Source organism: Sciurus vulgaris, assembly GCF_902686455.1.
Source record: "Sciurus vulgaris genome assembly, chromosome: 11".
NCBI lineage: Eukaryota > Metazoa > Chordata > Mammalia > Rodentia > Sciuridae > Sciurus > Sciurus vulgaris.
The window spans coordinates 70,179,570-70,203,611 of record NC_136472.1 but is presented as its reverse complement, the minus strand read 5'-3'; the positions used below and the strand labels follow the sequence as shown (position 1 = coordinate 70,203,611).

At 36.9% G+C, this 24,042-nt stretch overlaps 1 protein-coding gene across 1 annotated transcript in view; it reads left to right on the top strand.

Annotated features, from left to right (window-relative positions):
- CLPB (ClpB family mitochondrial disaggregase) overlaps positions 1–5,345 on the top strand; it is a 150,758-nt gene extending 145,413 nt beyond the window's left edge. Inside the window, 1 exon segment of the mRNA XM_079103771.1 lies at positions 94–5,345. Coding sequence (XP_078959897.1) covers positions 94–342 — 249 coding nt within the window. The 3' untranslated portion in view covers positions 343–5,345.
- The last annotated feature ends 18,697 nt before the right edge of the window (positions 5,346–24,042 follow it).

Genomic DNA, 24,042 nt, shown 5'->3' with positions numbered 1-24,042 from the left:
CCAAGCAAATGATAAGAGACAGCTGCAGACTCAAGCCACAGACTGGGTACAGTCTGAGACAGTGACAACCACTTCACCTGCCACCTCCTGCAGGTAGAGCGCCGGGTGGTGAACCAGCTGGCGGCAGCCTATGAGCAGGACCTGCTCCCCGGGGGCTGTACTCTGCGCATCACTGTGGAGGACTCAGACAAGCAGCTCCTCAAGAGCCCTGAACTGCCCTCACCCCAGACAGAGAAGCGTCCACCCAAGCTGCGACTGGAGATCATCGATAAGGACAGCAAGACCCACAAACTGGACATCCGGGCACCACTCCATCCTGAGAAGGTGTGCTATACAATCTAGCATCCACCTACCTGTATGTGCCCTGAACATCCAATAAAGGCCCCTTGCTGTGGCATGGCAACTGACAAAGCTTCCCCTAATGCCTCTCCCTTTCTCTGCCAAGTCTAAGGGCTGTTTACCTCCTCACAGACCTGGGAAGACCCCTCTTTTGCCCCAACCCTAAAGTAGAAATCCTGCCTATCCGCCCCTCTTGGAGCCCAAAATCTGCTAAAAAGTCTCTAGGAGAGAAGATACTTCTCTACCTGCTTCAAGGCAAGGAACAGGAGAGGTCCTTCTTTGTCCTTCAGCATGATCCCCACTCCCTATAGTCACTGGAACTTTATCATGTTCCCAGAAGCTCAGAAGTATGGCAGCAAAGAACAGATCTGGTTGGAAGAAGACAGGGACCAGAGTCCCTTGATCCAGAGTTTTCTGATTTTTGACCGTTTCACTCTTAGGGAGCCATTGTGCACTGTGGTCTGCCATCCTCTGCTGGCACTTGTGCAGCTCAGTCCCCAGAATGTCTCCATTAGGAGTGAGGAAAAGTGCAGCGGCCCAGGCACAGACAGTTACAATTTAATCTATAGCTACCTCTTTCCCATGCTCTGAAATTCTAAGGTAAAAAGACCCATAAAACTTCCCCCTTAACACTGCCATATCACACCCACTGTTCCTCCCCACCCTGTGTCCCAGGATCAAGCCACACTCTTTCTTTAGCCCTGGGACTAGGCCGGAATAAGGCACCTCTAGGGGACCTGACTAGTTCCTTACCCTGCTCTTCTCTGGAACTGAATAGGAGTTTCAGATAACCATATAAGTTCCTGGAGCTCTCCCCCAGGAAACCAACAACCTAGACATTGGGAAGCTGCAGGGGGAGAGAGTCATACAACCATTCTTAAGTATCAAAATCAGGAAATTAACATTGCTACCTACTACTAACTGATCTGCAGACATTTGAAATTTGCCAGTTTTCCATGCAGGTGCCCACAGATTCAGCCTCACTTGTAGCTATTGTCCAGCTAAGTGAACCTGGAATAAACCTGCAGTTAATTTAGTCTACTGTCAAGTCACTAAGCAGAAGGTCTGGACATCATAGCCCTCATGGAAGGCATTCTGTAAACCTACCGTGTTTCAGCCAGTTTGGCAGAATGCAACAAGGCCTGGTGCTTCCTTGGGTACCACCTGCAGTAGCCACCACTGGTAACCACTCCATTCACCCTCCCCTGCTGCCTGGGGGCTGTACTCTGCATATTACTATGGAGGACTCAGACAAGCAACTCCTCAAGAGCCCTGAACTGCCCTCTTATAATGTTAGCCTGTCTCTTTCAGGAAGCAGAAAATGGAAGCAAGAATCAGAGTGCCTTGGGTGATGGGAAAATGATGTAACATGGTCTGAGACTGTCAGGCCAGGGCCCAGCACATGCTCCATCAGTCACCAGCTAACCCCTTGGAGCCACATCTGCTGCTCCCTGCCTCAGTGAATGCTATTCTTTTGTTGTTTACTTTTTATTTTGAAATAATATCAGACTTAGAGAAAGTTGCAAAAATAGTAGGGTTCTCATACCTTTCACCTAGCTTCTTCTAATATAAACATCTCATAAAACCACACCATAGTTAACAAAACCAGGAAATTAGCATTGTTACAGTGCTACTAACTGATAGGCAAACATTTGAATTTTGCCAATTTTTTCTCAATGTCCTTTTTTGGTCCAGGATCCAATTCAGGACATCCCACATTGCATTTTGCTGTCATGTTTCCTTCGTTTTCACCAACCTGTGGTAGTTCCTCCATCCTTCTTTGTCTTTGAGCTTGAAACTTTTGAAGAAGCCAGGCCAGTTCTTTTGCAGAGTGCCCTTTGATTTGGGATTGCCTAATGGTTTCACTTGATTTCATTAAGGATCTATATTTTTGGCAAGATTTCCACAGAAACAAGGTTGTGCCCACCTAGTAGCAGGTGGTATTACCTTTAATCATAAGGCTAAGGTGGTATGTAAATTTTCAGGCTGGAGGTGTAGCTTAATGGTAGAGCTGCTTGCCCAGCATGCATGAGGCCTTGGGTTTAATTCCACACCAATATATATATATATGTATGTGTATATATATATATATATATATATATATATGTATGTGTATATATATATATGTATGTGTATATATCAGATATAATACACATACATAATTATATATAGAGAGAGAAAATTATATATGGGGGATATGCATTTTCCCCTTTAAATTAATAAAAAAAAAAATCTGCTGGGGAAATACTGTTTAAATGTCTTATTTATCCTTAGAGTTTTATCTACAGATTTTAACATCCTTCTCAGTGGTTCTTGCTTATAACAAATACAACTGTTGAATTCGCTTAATGATGACTTTATTTTTTTTCTTCACCTATATTTATTAATCAGCATTCTGTTGTGTGGAAGAACCCAATAATTTATGTCAGTATGAACTAGTAGACACTAGTTTTACTTTGTGGATTATAGTACTAACTGTGTATGTTGTTGCTCAAGTTGGCCATTGGCCATTGGGAACTCCTTCAAGTTGTTTCAACATTGCTCCCATCATTTTTTGAGCACTTCCTCACTTTCTGGCTCAAGATGTCCCAGGCTCACTCACATTTTCCCTGTCCCAGCCCTGACATTAGCCACTTCTCCAAAGAAGCTCCCAGTGTCCCTTGTTCTTGAACAATAAACCAGATGGTTTCTTAGTACTTAGAAACCAAGTTCTTGCTGGGAGCAGTGGCACATGCCTGTGATCCCAGCAGCTCTGGAGGTGAGGCAGGAGGATCACAAGTTCAAAGCCAGCCTCAGAAATTTAGTGAGGTCCTAAGCAAGCTACTCAACAAGACCCTGTCTCTAAATAAAATACTTTAAAAAGACCTGGGGGATGTGGCTCAGTGGTTTAGTGCCCTTGGGTTCAATTCCTGGTAACAAAAAAAAAAGTGAAAAAAGAAACCAAGGTCAGGACACTGGGTATACACATTGCTACTTAAATGTTATTCCTTCTAGGCCCTCTTAGTAGACACATTTCAGAAATCTATATACATATGCATACACACATACATCTGAATTTATTTTATCTGTACATCTGTATGTTATTAAAAACCATGAGTTCAAATTGATACCTTCAGTTCAGTCCATACCATAGGGTTTATGACTACCATTCTTAAAACTTGCTTATTCTTTGTCAGCTGCTTCCTCTCCTGAATTCTGTTTCTTCTTTCTCTCTGTGTCATGCTGAGACTTCCCTTAGAGGCTCTGACCTCTGTGCAGCATTCCTATTAGATAATCAACTGAAACCAAGAACAGCAAACTTGTAATTCAAAGTTAGATAAATTTTATACCAGAAAACTCTGAGAGTAGGTGAGGAACTTAATTCTCTTCTTCCAGAGAATTTTTGCCAGACCTCTCAGGTCATGCCGTATCTTATACTTCCATAACACCCCGGGCACTGCTCAGCTCACTTGCACCACTTGTTCTGCGTCTGTCTTTATCACTAGAATGTGAGCTCCAAACATGACAAATACTAAACTGTTCAGCTTACTAGCCATAGACTCTGGCACAGAGCTAGCATATGATAGAAGCTCCAGGAATATTATGAGTGGCCCCTGCAGCGGTGTAGATCTTCACAGTGTTCCCTGGGATGGAACAGTGCCATTCATTTGCTCAGTATGCTTTTATTTGTCATTTATTTGTGAGCAATCATTGGAGCCCACCAGGATTGAAGCTCCAAGCAAAGGGAGCAAGGGGAGACCTAGATACTCATTGAGGATCCTAGACATGAGACTGGACTTAAAAATACTTACTGTTCAAGCTGGTGGTGCATGCCTGTAAGCCCAGCAACTTGGGAGGCTGAGTCAGAAGGATCACAAGTTTAAGCCAACCTCAGCAACTTAGCAAGGACCTAAGCACCTTAGCAAGACCCTGTCTCAAAATAAAATATAAAAATGACCAGGGATGTAGCTCAGTGGTTAAGCACCCCTGGGTTGAATCCCTGGTCACCCGCCAAAAAAAAATAATTATAGATATATAGTAATAGATACACATATTGTTCAAAGAGAAAAAACTCAAAAGCATGTAGTGATTACTTTAGAAATTTAGGGGCAAAAACATTATTTTAGTTGTTTATTGGACACGAGATCTTTATTTTATTTATTTATTTTTATGAGGATCAAACCCAGTGCCTCACACATACTAGGCAAGCACTCTACCACTGAGCCACAATTCCAGCCCCCACAACATTAAATCTTAAGAGAATAGAAACTGAACCATAAAAACTGAAGTGGGGGGGAGGATAGGAAAAAGGTAACTTACACAATTATTTGGGAAGCATTGATAAAACCTGAGGCCTGATAAGGAGAAGCAGAGTCAAATGAAAAGACAGGTCACGGAATGATAAATTAGACACAACCATATAGCAAGAGAAGACATCGAAATTTTTTTATGGCAAAAAAATTTGGAAAAGAGCAGATGGATAATTTCCTAATAAAAATTAACCCAAGACTAGTTTGAAGAGACCAATTGATTACCAAAGAAATAATCGGAAAGATAATTAAAATTTTATCCTTTGATTGTGTTCTGGGCTGGGAATTTAGATCAGTGATAAAGTCCTTGCCTAGCACATGCAAGACCCTGGGTTTAATACCCAGCACTCTACTCCCCACCAAAAAAGTGTTAATTAAAATTTTAAGTTGAAATGCACATATAGGAAAGTGCACAAATTATGAGAATACAATTTAATGAGCTTTTAAATAGTGAGTAGGACTATAGTCATCACTCCACCCCAAATATAGATAAGTTCTAACTTTTAACTCTAGGTAACTGCTTCAGACCATAGAAAAAGTTGGAAAGATACTCAACAGTTGATTTTAAAAATTCACATGTACACAAACTTTATAAAATGCTGAAAGATACCTAATTTCACCTATGACTATAGATGCAAAAAAAAAATTCCAAATAAAATCAAGTTAAATACACTATAGTCACATAAAGATTTTGCAGCAATAGGCAGCTCAGTGTCAGGAGATTTACTAATACAAATAATAAAGAACCACATCAAGAACAAATATTTAAATGTGTATAATAAATTAATCATAGTTTGTTATTTTGATAATTATACTGTGATTATTGAAAATTCCTTATTTTTAGAAAATATAAGTTAATTTGCAAATATTTCTGGAAACTAATTTTTATACATACATTCACATACACATGTGCATATATATATATATGTACACACACAGAATGATTAAAAGTAAACATTTGGGAAATCTGCAGGAAGAGGATATAGAAATTTGTTGTATTATTTTTGCAGCTTTTCTATAAGTCAAATTATTTCAAAGGTTTTAAAAGAAAGAAGATGTATTAGTGTGTGCTAAAGAAAAAAAAAGCATTTAAGATTTTGCAGCTTTAAGTATGATTTGATAAAATTAAAGCACCTAGCTAAAATTACCTTAATATGATAGACCATCAGAAGCCAATAACAGATATTTTAAATTGTAAATACAAAAGCTATCTCTAAAGTCTGAAATAAGACAGAATTCAATATGGCTTTGAAGATTCAAGTGAAAGCAATTAGGGAAAAATATTAACTCATATGAATAATGGAAAATAAGTTATCTTGTGTTACAGATATATGATTATGTATTTAGAAAGTCCAAAAGGCAATAATAAAAAACCTGTTAGCATTAATAAGGACGTTTGGCAAGTGGCTGAATAAAAGGTAAATGTACAAAAATCAATCGCTTTTCTCTGTTCTACCAGTAATCAATGAAAAACAGTAACAAAAGAAAAATATTCCATTCACAATTGCAACAAACAGGCATGTATTTTTGCTCATATATTCATAAACTACCTCAGGAAGGGAGGAGATTTGGGTGATTGAGGGACAGCAATGGAAGGGGAACTTCACTATATACATTTTTAAAATTTCTGAACCATGTTAGTGTGCTCCCTATTCAAAATTAACAAAATACTTAAGAATAAATGTAACAAGAGAAGAAAAACATTGAAATAAAACAAGATATGACAAATATAAAAACATAGGAGATTTTTGCAAAGGATTCTGATAGTATCATTAAAATATCAATTCTTAATATATAATTTACTGCAAGCCTAATTAGACTCAACAGCATTTTTAACTGAATAAAATTAATTCATTACACTACTGTGCCCTCAGGTGGTGCCACAGGAACCTGCTATTGTCTGGGTCTAGGCTCTCAGAAAATGCACATTACTACTCCTGTCACAATCCCATCTTGATAGTGTGCAAACTAGGGAATAAGTAGATTTAGATACCATCGGTACACATCCTAGAATACCGATGTAAGACAGAAAAGTCACTGTGACTAGAGTGTGGACGCAGCACACAGAGGAGAGGAGAGGATAAAGCTGTGGGGGATGAAGGTACAGAGCAAGTTTCCCAACTTGAAAGTGCCTTGATTGTCATGCTGAGGGAGTGAAATGACCATATTTTTGTTTTCAGAAGACCCTCTGATTTGCACAGTGTGAATGTTGGGGATGACTTCTAGCCAATATACAACAGGTGGAGCATTTCCAAACACATTTCTTTCCCACAAATCTAACACAGTTAGATTTGAAACTAAGATGGGGAATCCCGAGGTACCAGGAATGAATGGGAACCTAAAATTCAGAGAGTGGGTAAAGGAGAGGTCAAGTTCAGAGACTTGGGACAGAAAAGCCTAATGACTGGGTACTGGGGCTTCCTTGTGAAATGAAAACTAGGAAAACACTGCTCATTAACCTGGGAAATACAAGAAAGTCTGCCATTACTGAGAGAAGCAGAAAGAATCAGCTAAGAAGAAACTCCTACTTTCACTGTTTGTAACAGTGTGGTCCAAATTCACAATATACAAATGTTACTGGATGTCAAACTGAAAAACTAACAAAGGAGATCCTGGACCAATGAAACCTACAGCATCCCAAAGAAGAAAACACAAAACCATTCTGTAAAATGATTCCCATAATCCAGTTTTCACAAAGGAAACTGTGGGAGATACCAGTCCCAGTTGAAATGAGTCTACAGGGAAAAGTTACCCCCCAAAAAGAGAAAAGACTACCATGAAGGAAAGTCAGCAGATTACAAATGGGAGAATGGATGCTCCAAGGATTGTAAATAATGTAAGAATAAAATAATCTGAATTTAAAATATATTTTTATTTTTTTAAAATAAGTATATTTTTAAATGTCAAAAAGACTAGAAATCAAAAGGCAAGAAAAGGCAGTATGAATAAAAGAATAGGTGAATTTGAAGAAGTCTTTGTCCCTGGGTGGTTTACTCAGATTCATTTCCATGTTTTTTTTTTTTTTTTTTTAATAGTTCAACATTATTCTAGTGTTATAGTCCTAATAATTTAAATATTAGAGAGCAGAACTGCCAAGGACTCATACCCTTAAAGAATGAAGATTTGGGTGACCCACTGGCCAACCTGAATAATCTGAGGCGCTTACATAGCACAAAGGGGAATATAGAATTGGTAGAGGAGGAAGAGGTCATCATGACCAGGGACATGGTCAAATGCAGAATTAAGGTAGCTACAACTACAATCCTGGAACCATTTGACCACCATAACTTCTTACAAATTGTTCAAGTCTAATCCTACCAGGCCTCACAGATCTGTTACAGTAATCCCAAAGAGTCTGAAACTCAGTGGTCAGCCATCACCACCACCACCTCATGTCCTGCTCCCGGGTCCCAACCATTCACCCTGTCCTCCAGCACTTCCCTTCTATACTCTGCAAATTTGTCTCCATAAGTACTTTACTTTCCGTTGGAATAGTTGCTTAGCTTCTTTACCCTGTCACCTAGACATTGCTTTCTCTGGCTGTCCCCTAAGATGAGCCCCCACTGCTTCTCCTTGTTTATTTCTCATTATCCTATTTTTTAACTATACCAACCTTTCTGTCTTACCAGCCGATTTTTCCAAAACACTTCCCACCTAGGAAGCCCCTATGTCACTTTCTCCCCCAGCACGTGTCATCATTTTTAGTGTTCTCTACTTCCCATAAATGATCTACCCACACCCTACTCTCCTCACATTTAGTGATGTTTTTCTGCCTCTGCCTACCTCCAACACCTACATCATGGTCACATCCTAAACTTTACTGCCAATAATTTGTGCTTCCTCCAAAGCCCCTCTCTCTGCCCAGTACCTTCCATCTTCTGGTTCACTTGTTCTAGGATATCCTGCATGTAATTCTTTGACCTTATTGATACTTCTGGTCCATTAATCCCCCAATTTCTCATTGCCCATCTGCTCCCTCTTTCTTTACTTCCAAGTCCACTTCAATTTCATGATCTGTAATTGTAATCCCTGTCTTGCAAATATTCTCAGGATCTGGGCTACTGACATCAATATAAATCTTCTCAGACCTGGCAGGTAAAATGGTGTGCACCTGTAGTCCCAGCTCCTTGGGAGGCTGACAGGAGAATCACTTGAACCTAGGGGGTCAAAATCAGACTGGACAACATAGGAAGACACTGTCTCAAAATACAAAGCAGTCTTTCCAAACCTAAACTTTTTTTTTTTTTCCAGAAATTCTAGGAGTTGATACCAGGATCTCATGCTCAGCAAGCACTCTAACCACCAAGACATATCCACAACCCCCAAAACCTACACTTTATAAAAAAAAAAAAAAAAAAAAAAAAAATCACACTATGTTATACCACCTCATTGCCCATCTCTGTGCCACCAAACAACTTATTCTCACAAAGGTGGACATGACAAATCCCCTCAGTTGCTGTAAGTTGTTCCATACTTAAGATCTGTTTATGATGAACATTCCTCCTCTAGTTCTATCATAGCCCCATGTAGATATCATTTAACTTGTAGGCAAAATTAAAAAGTTAACACAACCTACACAACCTACATGAAGTAAAGAGAAAAGGAAAAATGGCCAATTAAGGACCGTATATATGTTCCACACCTTATATTTCTCTCTCTCCCTCTCCTTCTCTCTCTCTCTCTCTCTCTCTCTCCTCTCTCTCTCTCTCTCTCTCTCTCTCTCTCTCTCTCTCTCTCTCTCTCTCACACACACACACACACACACATACACACACACAAAGTGGAATTCTGGGAGGACAGCAAATTAGGAAGCATCAGGAATTTCTCCCGCCTAGGCACAATTAACACTGGCAGAATCTGTCTAAGGTAACTATTTTGGAACTATGGAATCTAATGAAAGTTTGCCACTTCCCAGGGAAAGCTTGGATGGTATAAAGGCTTGGATGCTATACACACCTCACCCCCTAGGCCCATAGCAGGCAGCTGTGCATAATGCAGCTTTCTGGAGCCAGGGTGGCAAAAAAATGATCCTTGCCTTCAAATATCTGTGCTGATTGCTACTTCTGATCACAGAGTTGGAAACAAAAAGAAGCCATGGTCACACCTCTCCCTATTGTTCCCCAGCTCTGTCTGCTCTACTAAAGTGACTTCTAGGGGATTAAAGGACCAGTATTCTCACCTCTGCTCCTTCAGTTTTCTTTTTTTCCCCTGTTGGGAACCAGACATTCAAGAGTAGGATATCCAAAAGCATTCGAATATACAATGGTCCCTCTGTATCCATTGGACATTGGTTTCAGAACCCCCACTCCACAGATATCAAAATCTATGGATACTCAAGTTACTTATATTAAATGGCATAATATTTGCATATAACCTGTGCACATTCTCCCATATATTTTGTCATGTCTAGATTATTTATAGTGCCTAATACAATGTAATACAAATGTAAGCAGTTGTTGTACTGTATTGTTTAGAGAATAAGACAAGAAAAACATTTGTACATGTTTAGTACAGATTTTTTTTATTTAATATTTTTAGTTGTAGGTGGACACAATACCTTTATTTATCTATATTTATGCAGTGCTGAGGATCGAACCCAGTGCCTCATACATACTAAGCAAGGGCTACAACCCCAGCCCCGAATGTGTGTGTTTTTATTTTTATCCACAATTGATTGAGTCCACAGATGTAGTAGATCTCATGGATGTTGTGGGGGTGGGGAGACATAAATTAAAAAGTGACCAGGCATGCCCAGGAAAAAGCACAGGCTCAAAAAGACTGAAGTTTATACCTCAAACTGACCCTGGACACAGAGGTAGCCTACAACAATCAAAATAACAAATGAAACAGGAAAGTCTGCTGAAGGGAGATTCTGATTTTCACAGCTACTACATTATTCAATTAAAATGTCATTTTTAAGTTTTTTAAATTCAACAGAAACTGTCCCTGAAAAAAAAATCTGATAGACCTACTAGACAAATTCTTTAAAACAACTGCCTTAAAGATGTTCAAAAAGTCAGTGCTGGCGATATAGCCCAACATGTAGAGTGACTGCCTCACAAGCTCGATATCCGGGTTCAAGTCCCCAGCACTGTTAGACTGCGGAAATAACAAACAATCAAATGAAACCAAGATGTTCAAAAAGTCAAAGGAAGACAGAAAGTCAAGAAATGATGTGCGAACAAAATATAATATCAATAAGGAAATAGGAAAACTAAAAATTAAAAGAAATTCTGGAACTGAAAATACAACTTAATGAAAAACTCACTGGAGAGATTGAAGTGAACAGAGCCCAAGGGACCTATGAAACAACATCAAGCAGAATAAAGAGGCAGAAGGAATATTTTAAGTAATAATAGCTGCAATGATAGCTGAAAGCTGCTCAAATTTGATGAAAGTCATGAATGTAAATATCCAAAAAGCTCAATAAACTCCAAGTAAGATGAACTCAAACATACCCTTACCAACACAGGTTATAATCAAATTTTTGCAAGACAAAGAGAATCTTGACAGCAGCATGAGAAAAGCAACTCATCACATACAGGGGAACTTCAGCAAGACTGTCAGATTTTTTATCAGAAACTTTGCAGCCCAGAAGGCAGTGCACTGATGAACTCAAAGCACTAAGAGAAAAAAACTTGTCAACCAAAAATCCAATATCTGGGAAAACTTTCCTTCAAAGGTGAGGGAGAAATTAAGATATTCCCAGATACACAAAAGCTGGGAGAGCTCATTACCATTACACCTGCACTGCAAGAAATGCTCAAGGAAGTCCCACAGGTGAGATGAACAGACACTAGACGGTAACTTGAAGACATGAAGAAATAAATCTTAATAAAGGTAAATAAGGGCAACTGTAGAAGCCGGTACTATTTTAACAATGATTTGTAACTGTATGTTTTATACATTATTTAAAAGAAATACATTTTTTAGGGACTGGGGTTGTGACCCAGTGGTAGAGTGCTTGCCTAGCATGTGTGAGACACTGGGTTCCATCCTCAGCACCGAGTATAAATAAATGTCTATTGACAACTAAAAAAAAATTTTAATGCCTTTTTTAAAGTTAGTATTAATTTGATGACTAATTCCACATTGTTTTTCTATATAATTTAAGGGACTATGTATTTCAAGGAAATATTAGTTATTTGGGGGCACACGTATAGAAATGTGATTTTATTATATCAACAACCCAAAGGGATAAGAACAGAAGAAACAGGCTGTTAAAGTTGCAGAAATTTTGTATGCTATTAAAGCTAAGCTGATATAAATTCAGCTAACTGGAGTGTTAATGAGAGTTGTTAAGGTGTTATAACTTTAGGATGTTAGATGTAATCTCCATGATATAACCCACAAATAAAATGGCTCTAAGATATATACAAAAAGAAAATAAGACATTAAACACTTCACTATGAAGAAAAATTAACACAAAAGACAGTAGTGCAGGAATGAGGGATAAAGAACCAAAAGACATATAGTAAAAAGTAGTAAAATGACAGAAGTAAGCTCCTTCTTATCAGTAACTAAATGCAAATGGATTAAGTTATCCATTCAAAAGACAAAGATTGGCAGGATTTATTTTAAAAAACATGATCCAACCATATGGTATCTACTAGAGTCATGTTAGTTCCAAAGATACAAATAGATTAAAAGTTAAAGGATAGCAGAAAAGATTCCATGCAAACTGAAAAAGAACAGGAATGGCTATACTAAGATTGAATAATATACAGTTTATATCTTTTCAAAAGTTACAAGAAGGACATTATATGGTAATATAAGGTTCAATGCAGCAAGAAGGTGTAGTAATTGTAGCAATCACTAACATTTATGCACTAATGATATATCATCAAAATATATAGAACAAGGACAGTGAAATGAGATGGACATTATTACCCTATACACATGTATGATTTCATGACTGGTGTAACTTCACCATGTATAGTCAGAGGAATGAGAAATTGTGCTCCATTGTGTATAATGTGTCAAAATGCATTCTACTGTCATGTATAACTAATTTGAACAAATTTTTAAAAATTTAAAAATTCATAGATAAATTTGTATAGGAAAATTTTTTGTTATTGGATTTTTCCATTTTAAGAATTAAAACAAAATCTTAAAATTTAAAATATATACCTACATATATATATGGAACAAAAAAATAACTGAAGGTAGAGAAGTAGAGAGCTGCCATAAAATAATTGTTGGAGACTTAAATACTCCACTCTAATGGATAGAATAGCTAAATCAAAAATAAGGAAATAAAGGAAGTCAACACAATAAACCAATTAGATCTAACAGTATGTTCAGAACACTCCACTCAACAACAGTATCATACCATTATTCTCAAGTACACAAGGGACATTTTCTATGATATGATAGTCTACAAATTTAGTCTTAATAGATTTTAAAAGACAGATATAATACAAAAATAACTTCTTTAACCACAAGGTAAAATTAGAATAACAGAAATAAATCTGGAAATTCATAAAAGTATGGAAATTAAACAACACACACTTAAACAACCAATGGACCAGAGAAGAAATCACATAATAAATTATAAAATATAGATGAATAAAAGAAAAATCAACATGCCAAAACTTATGAGATGCAGTGAAAGTGATGCTAAGAAAGAAATTTATAGCTATAAGTGTTTACATTAAAAAACAAGAAATATCTCAAGTCAACAACTCTAACTTGCAGTTTAAGGAACTAGAAAAGAAAACTAAACCCAAAGCTAATAGGAGAAAGGAAATAATAAAGATTAGAACAGAAATAAGTGACCTGAAAATTAAAAAAAAAAAAAAAGTTAATGAAACAAAGTCAGATATTTGAAAAGGTCAACAAAATTGACAAACCTTTAGCTAAATGAACTAACAAGTGAAAAGACTCATTACTAAAATCAGAAAAAAAAAAAGTGGGGAAAGTACTCTTTTATGGGGGGAAAGGATTATAAGAAAGTACTATGGACAACTATATTCCAACAAATGGGATAACCCAGATGAAATCAATTCCTAGACACATAAAGCCTCTCAAGATTAAATCACAAAAATAGAATATATGAATAGACTTATAACTAGTGTATGAGTCAGCTTTATATTACTATCACAAAATACCTTAGGCAATTAACTTGAAAGATAAAAGGTTTATTTAGCTTACAGTTTTAGAGGTTCAAAGGCATGGCACCTGCATCAACAGTTCTGGTGAGAGTAGCAGATGATGGCATATCATGGCAGGAGCTCCTGTTGGAGTGAGTGCTCACATCTCAAACTAAGAAGCCAAGAGAGAAAGAAAGACCAGGATTCCACAATCTACTTTGAGGATTGTGAAATTATCTAAATACCTGTAATTATCTAAAGACCTCCCACTAGGCCCCATTCCTTAAATGTCCATAGCACCTCCTAATACCATCACCCTGGAGACGGAGTCTTTAACATATGGACCTTTGGACTACCCATATTTAAGCCATAGCAATTAGTGAGGATATTGAATCAATCAAAAATCTGAAAATGCCCTGAATTCAATGCCTTCACTGGTTAATTCTACCAAGTATTTAAAGAAGAATTAACATCAATCCTTCTCAAACACCGCCCCCTTCACGCCAATTAAAAAGGAGGGAACACTTCCTAACTTATTCTAAGAGACCAGCATTACCCTGATACCAAAGTCAGGACAAAAACACTACAGGAAAACTACTGATCAATTATCCCTTATGAGCCAGTTGCGGTGGTGCATGCCTGTAATCCCAGCAGCCTGGGAGGCTGAGGCAGGAGGATTGTGAATTCAAAGCCAGCCTCGGCAACTCAGCAAAGCCCTAAGCAACTCAGTGAGACCCTGTCTCTAAATAAAATGAAAAAAGGGCTGAGGTTGTGGCTCAGTGATTAAGTGTTCCTGAGTTCAATACCCAGGACAAAATAAATGAATTTTATATATTTATATATACTGTTATGGGGTGCAACTTAAGAACGGACCAATCACCACTGAGAAGTCCAAATTTGAGAGTCTTTATTAAGCTGGCTGACTGACTGTCTCACACAATGCCCCAAAAAATGGCTATTGGGAGAACAGCCCCGACCACAGGATTGTAGGGGTTCTTATACCCAAAATCACATCAATCGTGTCTGTTGCTATGATTCAAAATTACAAACTAACATCATGAGATCATCGACAGAGGGGGAAGTGGGTCATTTTTTAGTTTGTACTTACCTAGGTACAAACTAAAGAATGGTTACTAACATCCACACAATCACTGTTTACATGGTACATTGTTTAGGAGCAATAGGAATCAAAAGAGAGCAATTCTTTACCACATAGGAGTTGCCATTGTATATTATTAAACATGTCACACCAAGTACCTGATGATGGGTACAGAGGCGGGGTGTTCCCATGGGAGAAGCTTATTTCCTACATAACATGGAGTGTCAGAGCAAAATGGAGTCTGTTTAGTTATTTCCCTTAGAGTCTGGCCTACAACATTCTCATGGAGTCAGATCTGTCAGCCCATCACAATATGATGATATAAATATATATGTACACACAAACACGCCTACCTCCCTTATGAACAGTACTGCAAAAAAACTCAATAAAACACTAGTAACCAAGTTTAGCAGCATATTCAAAGGATTATACACAGTGATCAAGTGGAATTTATTCCTGAGTGCAAGGGTAATTCAACATATGAAAATGTATCAATGAAGTATACCACATTAACCAAATGAAGATGGAAAACCACACATGATCACCTCAGTTGACATAGGGAAAAAAAGACAAAATTCAATGTCTTTTCATGATTTTAAAAATCAACAAACTAGGGCTGGGGAGATAGCTCAGTCAGTAGAGTGCTTGCCTCTCAAGCACAAGGCTCTAAGTTTGATCCCCAGCACCGCAAAAAAAGAAAAAAAAAAAATCAACAAACTAGGAATACTTGCACATAATAAAAATCTAAAGTAAACATCCTCTCAAATGATATGATGACATTCAAAGACTGAAAGATTTTTCCTAGGAAAAAGGAAAAGATAGTTGCTTTTAGCACTTCTATTCAACACAGTACTGAAAGTTCTAACCAGAACAATTAGGCAAGAAATAGAAATTAAAGGCATCTAAATTATAAAGAAAGAAGTAAAATTATATGTTTGTAGATGATATGATTACATTTAGGAAATCCTAAACATTACACACATCCAAAAAACCCATAAGCCAGGCAAGGTGGTGCATGCCTGTAATCCCAGTGGCTTGGGAGGCTGAAGCAGGAGTATCACAAGCTTAAAGCCAGCCTTAGCAAAAACGAGGCACTAAGCAACTCAGTGAGACCCTGTCTCTAAATAAAATACAAAATAGGGCTGGGGATGTGGCTCAGTGGTCACATGCTCCTGAGTTCAATCCGCAGTACCCCCCAAAATTAAACATTAGAACTAATAAATTCAGCAAAGTAAGAAGATATGAAATCAACACATTGAAAGTCAGTTGAATTTCAAAATACAATGAAAAATCTGAAAATAAAATTATAAAATATTTACATTTACACAATTTTATCTGCACAATGTATGAATCTAAAAAGTATTGCTGAAAATTAAATATGTAAATGTAGAAACACATCCTATATTCATGGATTGGAAGACCATATTGTTAAAATTTCAATACTACCCCAAGCAATCTACAAATTTAATGTTATCCCTTTCAAAATCCCAATGATGGTTTGTTGGTTGTTTATTTAGAAATTTTTTTAAAATCCTAAATTTCATATGGAACCTCAAGGGACTTTGAATAGCAAAACAACCCTGAAAAAAAAAATAAGATAGAACCACTTATACTTCCTGATTTTGAAACTAACTACAAGCTATAATAATCAGAGAGGTACCAGCATGAAGATGGATGTCTAGAACAATGGAATAGAATGGTGAGTACAGAAATAAGCCCCTACATATGAGGTAAAATAATTATTGACAGGAGTGTCAGGGTAATTCAACTGTAGAAAAACCGTGTGTACAAGAAGTCTTGCTGCAATGTCTAGATGTCTGCATACAAAGAATGAAGTTGGACCCCTACCTAATACTGCATATAAAAATTAACTGAAAATGAGTCAAAGATCTAAATGTAAGACTTCAAAATATAAAATTCTAGAACATATAGTAAAACTTCATAACAATGGATATGGCAGTGGTTTCTTGGATATGACACCAAAGACACAGGCAACAAAAGAATAGATAAATTGAACTTAAAACATTTTTCAAGGCTTGGGTTGTGGCTCAGTGGTAGAGCACTTGCCTGGCATGTATGAGGTACTGGGTTCAATTTTCAGCACCACATAAAAAAATAAATAAAGATATCATGTCCATCTATAACTAAAATTATTTTAAAAAAACAAATAACATTTTTCAAATTCACACAACAAAAGACACTATTTACGAGGAAAAAAACCCACAGAATGGGAGAAAATATTTACAAATCATATATTTGATAAGGGATTGGTATCTAGCATATATAGAGAACTCCTAAAACTTAGCAACAAAAACAAACTACCTGATGTAAAAGTGAACAAAGAACATGAATAGGCATTTTTTCAAAGAATATATACAAATGGCAATGACCACATAAAAACATGCTCAATATCAGTAATCATTAGGGAAATGCAAATCAAAACCCACTGGGATGACTACTATTTTTTTAAGGGAAAGAAAATAACAAGTGTTGACAAGGGTATGGAGAAATTGGAACCCTTGGGTACTGTTGATGTTAGGAATGTAAAATGGTAAAGTCACTATGGAAAACAATATGGTGGTACCTCAATAAATTCAAAATACAATTATCCTATAATCCAACAATTCCACTTCTGGGTATATACACAAAAGAATTAAAAGTGGGGTCCTAAAGAGCTACTTATGTACCTATGTTCATAGCAGCCCTGTTAACAATAGCTGAAACATGGAAACATCAACTCAATTAGACACAATGTGGTATTAGAGTAGGATATATATCTCCATATCTCAATATGTCTGTCCATAATTCAAGTAGAAATAGAAGCCCCCCAAAAAAAACAAGAATTGTGGACTGATGGGACAAATAGATTAGGCATCAGTTCTTTAAAACTGGCATCCTTGAGATGGGCAGCAAAGGAATCACAATGCGAAATTCCTTAAATAAAAATGTATTGATTTACAAAAAAAAAAAAAGATTAAGAGTTAAAGATGTGGCTCAGTGGTAGAGCACTTGCCTAGCATGAACAAGGCTCTAGGTTTGATCTCCAGCATGGAAGGAAGGAAGAAAGGAAGGAAAGAAGGAAGGAGGAAGGGTGGGAGGGTAGGAAGGAAGGAAGGATTAAAACTATAAAACTCTCCAGAAAAAATACACAAAATGTCCACAAGCATATGAAAAGATCCTCAACATTGTTAGGCATCTAAGAAATGCAAATTAAAACTACAATGAACAAATAAAAAAAATTTAAAAGCACAATGAGACACCATTCACACCCACTAAGATAACTATAATTTTAAAAAAAAACAAAAACTAAGTATTGATGAGAATATGGAGAAATTTGAACCTTCATCTATTTCTGGTGGGCATGTAAAATGGTGCCATTGTTCAAACAGAAATTTACATCGTTCATAACAGTACTATTCACCTAGTCAAAAGATGGAGATAACCTAGATGTCTATCAACTGATGAATGAATAAATGAAATGTGGATATCTATGTTGTGAATATTATACAGCCATAGAAAATGATGAGATACTGACACACTACAGTGGGGACAAACCTTGGAAACTTTATGCTAAATGAAAGAGACCAAATACAAAAGGCCATGTGTCTCATGATTCCATTCATATAAAATGTCCAGAATAAGCAAATCCACAGAGAAAACAATAGATTAGTGGCCACAGTAAACAGAAAAAGAGGGTGTAATGGCTAAATGGCTGTGCAGTTTTTTGGTGGGGGGATGATAAAAAATTTTCTGTAACTAGATAGGAGTGATGTTGTATCGATTAATAATACACTTTAAAATGGTCCAAATGGTGAATTTAAGTTTATTTTACAACAACTTTTTAAAGATGTAAATCTTCATGACCTTATATTAGGCAATGGTTTCTTACATATGGTCTAAAACATAACAAAAGTAAATAAACTGGGCTTCATCAAAATTAAAAAAAAAAAAACTTTTATGTTTCAAGAACACTATTAAGAAAGCAAAAACTGATCATGGTTGCACACTTGTATGTCCAGGAGGCTGAGGCAGGAGGATCATGAATTCAAAGCCAGCCTGGGCAACTTAGTGAGACCCCATTTTAGAGAGGGGCAACAAGGAAGAAAGGAAGGAGAGAGAGAAAAGGCAAGTCGCACATGGGGAGAAATATCTGTAAATCATATATTTAATAAGGGTCTAGTACTCAGAGTGTATAAAGAACTCTCACAACTCAACAATGAAAAGATAACCCCATCTAAAAATGGACAAATGATCTGAATAGACATTTATCCAAAGAAGATGCCCAGTCAGTAAGTACAGGAAAAATGCTCAACTATTAGCATCATGGTAATGCAAATCAAAACCACATAAACAGACCATGATACACACCCACTGAAATGGTCACAATATAAAAAGAACATGATAAGTGTTGGCGATGATGTGGAAAGGTTGGGATTATCATGCATTGCTGCTGGGGATATAAAATGATGCAGCCACCGATCACGGTGGCGCTCACCTGTAATCCCAGCAGCTTGGGAGGCTGAGGCAGGAAGATGGAAAATTCAAAGACATCCTCAGCAAAAGCAAGGCACTAAGCAACTCATTGAGACCCTATCTCTAAATAAAATACAAAATAGGGCTGGGAATGTGGCTCAGTGATGGAGTGCCCCTGAGTACCCAAATAAATAAATAAAATGTTGTAGTCACTTTGGAAAAGAGTCTAGCCACCACTCTAAAAGTTAGACTGTTTCCATGTGACACAGCAATTCCACTCAGGTATACACCTAAATGACATGAAAACACACAGCCACACAAAAACTTGCTTGCAAATGTTCTTAGCAATACTATTCACAATGGTCGAAGAGTAGAAACAATTCAAATGTCCATCAAACTAATGAATGAATGAACAAAATGTGGTTTATTCATACAGTAAAATATTATTCAGTCATAAAAAGAATGAAGTACCGATTCATGCTATGACATGTGTGAGCCTTGAAATATGCTAAATGAAAGACAAGAGTCAGTTCCAAAAGAACACATAGTATATGATTCCATTTATATGAAAATCTAGATAGGCAACCCCACAGCAGATAGAAATTAGATTAGTGGCTGTCAGGTGCTGGGGAAGAGGGGAATGAGAATGACCTGCTAATGGGTATAGGGGTTTTTTTTTTGGGGGGGGTTGCAAATATTCTGCAATTACTTAGTGGTGATGTTTGCACAACTTTGTGAAGTCACTGAAATGTAAACTTTAAAGGGTTGAATTTTATGGCAGCATATTATGTCTCAACTTTTTTATATCTCAAAAAAAACTTCCATTTAGAAAAGAAATGATCTTTTTGAAAGTGTCTCTGATGTTCTTAAGTATCAAAATTAAATGTCAAGAGAATAAGAAGTCAGAAACAGATTAATATTTGCGAAAGATTTATCTAATAAAGGAAATGGCATCCAATATGTACAAAGATCTCTTAAAACTCAACAGTCAGATACAAGGCAACAATAGGTGTTGGCAAGGATGTGAGGAAGGAAAAGGTACACTCATTACATTGCTGGTGGGGCTGCAAAATTGGTGCAGCCACTCTGGAAAGCAGTGTGGAGATTCCTTAGAAAACTTGGAATGGAACCACCATTTGATCCAGCTATCCCACTCCTTGGCCTATACCCAAAGGACTTAAAATCAGCATACTACAGAGATACAGCCACATCAATGTTCATAGCTGCTCAATTCACAATAGCCAGATTATGGAACCAACCTAGATGTCCTTCCATTGATGAATAGATAAAGAAACTGTGGTATATATATATATATATATATATATATATATATATATATATATATACAATGGAATATTACTCAGCTATAAAGAATAATAAAATTATGGCATTTGCAGGCAAATGGATGAAATTGGAGAATATCATGCTAAGTGAGATAAGCCAATCTCAAAAATCCAAAAGAGGAATGATCTCACTGATAAGCAGATGATGACACATAATGGGGGATGGGGAGGGGGGCAAGAATGGTGGAAGGAGGGACTGTATAGAGGGAAAAGAGGGGTGGGAGGGGTTGGGGGGGAAGGAAAAAATAACAGAATGAACGAACATTATTACCCTATGAAATGTATGATTACGCAAATGGTATGCTGTTACTCCATGTACAAACAGAAACAACATGTATCCCATTTGTTTACAATAAAAATAAATTTAAAAAAAAAAACTCAACAGTCAGAAATGAACCAGACTAAACTAAGGGCAAAAGATCTGAACATGATACTTCACTGAACAAGATATATAAATGACAAATATGCATAAGAAAAGGTGTTCCACATCATTTATCATTAGGGAATTACAAATTAGAACAGTAAGATAGCTGGCTGTGCGGGCCCATATCCCAGCTGCTGGTAATCTGAGGCAGAAGGATCATAAATTCCAGGCTAGGGGCTGGGGGTTGTGGCTCAGTGGTAAAGCACTTGCCTAGCACATGTGAGGCACTGGGTTCGATCCTTAGCACCACATAAAAAATAAATAAAATAAGGTATTGTGTCCGTCTCAACTAAAAAATATATTTTTAAACAATTCCTGGTCAGTCTCCTCAATTTAGGGAGACCCTATCTGAAAAATTTTTTTAAATAAATAAAAAAGCCACTGAGAATGTGCCTCAGGGGTGTAAAGTACTCCTGGATTCAAACTCAAGTACCCCAAACAAACAATGACAACAAAGAAAGCTGGAAGCTAAAGGCAATGAAGAAATGCCTTCAAAATTCAGATAGAAATTAGCCCAGCATTGGTGAGGCATGCCTGTAATCCAGTGAACTTGGGAGGCTGAGGTAGGAGGATCATGAGTTCAAGGACAGTCTCAGAAACTTAGTGAAACTCTATGTCAACATAAAAAAATAAATAAATAAAAATAGACTGAGATGTTGCATAGTGTAGAACACCCCTGGGTTCAATCCCCAGTACCACCAAAAAAAAATTTTTTTTTCAAATAGATTACTCTCAGTCTAGAATCCATACCTAGACAAATTGTAATCAAATAAGATGGCACAATAAATGCATGTTCAGATATTTGGGATCTCAAAAAATTGTCCTACCATTTAGAAAACTGCTGGAGGATGTGCCTCATTAAAACAAGGAAATAAAACCCAGAAAAATTAGGCTATAGAATTCAGTAATGAAGGTGTTTGTCCAAGAGATTAAGCAAGGGCAATGCCAGAACAACAGTTCTACAGAGATAGCAGCTTACTAGTCCAGATCAGTGCCAGGAAGACAGAAGGCATATTAGTCAGTTTATATGTATATAAATAATTTATATGTATAAAATATATATATATAATTTTTTTTAAAAACTCAAAGTATCAGTGGCTGTATAACAACAATACTTTTTCATGTTCTTGGGTTTTGCATACTGGCTCAGTTAATCAATACAACTGGGCTCAGCTGGGCTCAGCCTCTAGACTGAGACTTTGGATTTGAAATAATTCTCCCCATGTTTTCTCAATCTCCTTGACACCAAACAGTTATCCAAGCCTCTGACTCTGTCATAGTGGATCCAGAAGCTCAAGAGGCAAGCCAAATTAACAGAAGCATATTTAAAATCCTCTGTTCCTTTAATGTCTATTAACATCCTTGAGACAAAGCAAGTCAAAGGGCCAAGCTCACATCAATGGGGCAGAGAAATAGACTGGTAGGAGGTACTGCACAGGCACCTGGATAAAAGCATGGAAGTATAATTCTGTCACAGAAGTGGAGAAGAAATGGCAATGATTCAACCTAATGCAGAACGATCCAAAAGGGATTTCTTCTGGAAAAAAATAATGAGGACTGATAGAATATCTGATGTGTCTGACCATATGGAAAAGAGTTATCTCTAGGGTTTTTACAATTCCTTAGGAGAGCAATAATGATAGAGATTTGGAAAGTAATCAGATATTTTAAAGGCAATTATAATTCTAGAAAAAACAAACAATTGGTACAAGGAAGTTAATCACATGACTCAAATAAAGTACAACTAAATGTTGATACAACTAAAATTTGTATACAGCTACCTTTTTTTCATGGATCCAAGACACATGTGTTAACAACCTGAAATTGAAAACAAAAGTTGAGATCCGTCATAACAGAGATGCCACTGCCATGGGCACATGACTGTGTTCCTGAAGACGTGACTGGATGGCTGGCACTCCTGGCATTTCAGGAAATTTTAAGGGCCATTTAAGGAAAGAATATGAATCCTGGTTATGTCTAAAAACTTTTCATGTATAAAAGCAAGGATTGTCAATATCAAAACTTGCTGAAAGCAAATCAGTGGTTTGGCAGAGAACTCTATTTGTAACTGTGAATCCCTCTTTTTAAAATGCTGTACAAAAGCCAGGGGTGGTGGTGCACACTTACAACCACAGGTATCTGGGAGGATGAGACAGGAGAATTTGCAAGCATAAGGCCAGCCTCAGAGACTTAGTGAGAACCCCAAATCAAATAAAAGTACAAAAAAACTGTAGTATTAGCTCAATGCCCTAGAATTGCCCCTAGGTTCAATCCAAACAATACAAAAAATAAAAATAAAAACGCTGTACCTATGTATCTGTCAATAGATTAATAAAGAAACCCCCCCACACACAGGAATATTATTCAACCATAAAGAATTAAATCATATCATTTGCAGAAAGATGGATGAAATTGGAGGTCACCTTATTTTCTCTCATATGTAGATACTTTAAAAATAATAATAAAGCCAGGCACAATAATAATTTCAGTCACTCAGGAGTCTGAGGCAAGAGGCTCACAAATTCAGGACCAACCTGGGCAAGTTAGTGAGATCCTGTCTCAAATAAAATAAAAGGAAGGTGGTGTGTGTGGCTCAATGGTTAGAGAACCTCTGGATTCAATGCCCAGTATCATATACACACATAAAGAATATATATCGATATATTATATGTACATGTATACACACACACTGCATAGTACATTATGGATATAACCCTAACTCTAAAATATGAAACTATAAAACTCCTAGAAGATAACATAGGAGAAAATCTATGTGACCTTGAGTTTGGTGATGACATCTTTAAAAATCACCAAAAACATAATCTATGAAAGAAAAAAAAATTGAATTTTATTAACATTACAAACTTCTGTTCAGCAGAAGACATAGACTAGGGGAAAATCTTGGCAAAACCCTTATCTGAATAAACGGACTGGTATCCAAAATGTACAAAAAACCCCGTAATTTTAATAGTAGAAAAAAAAC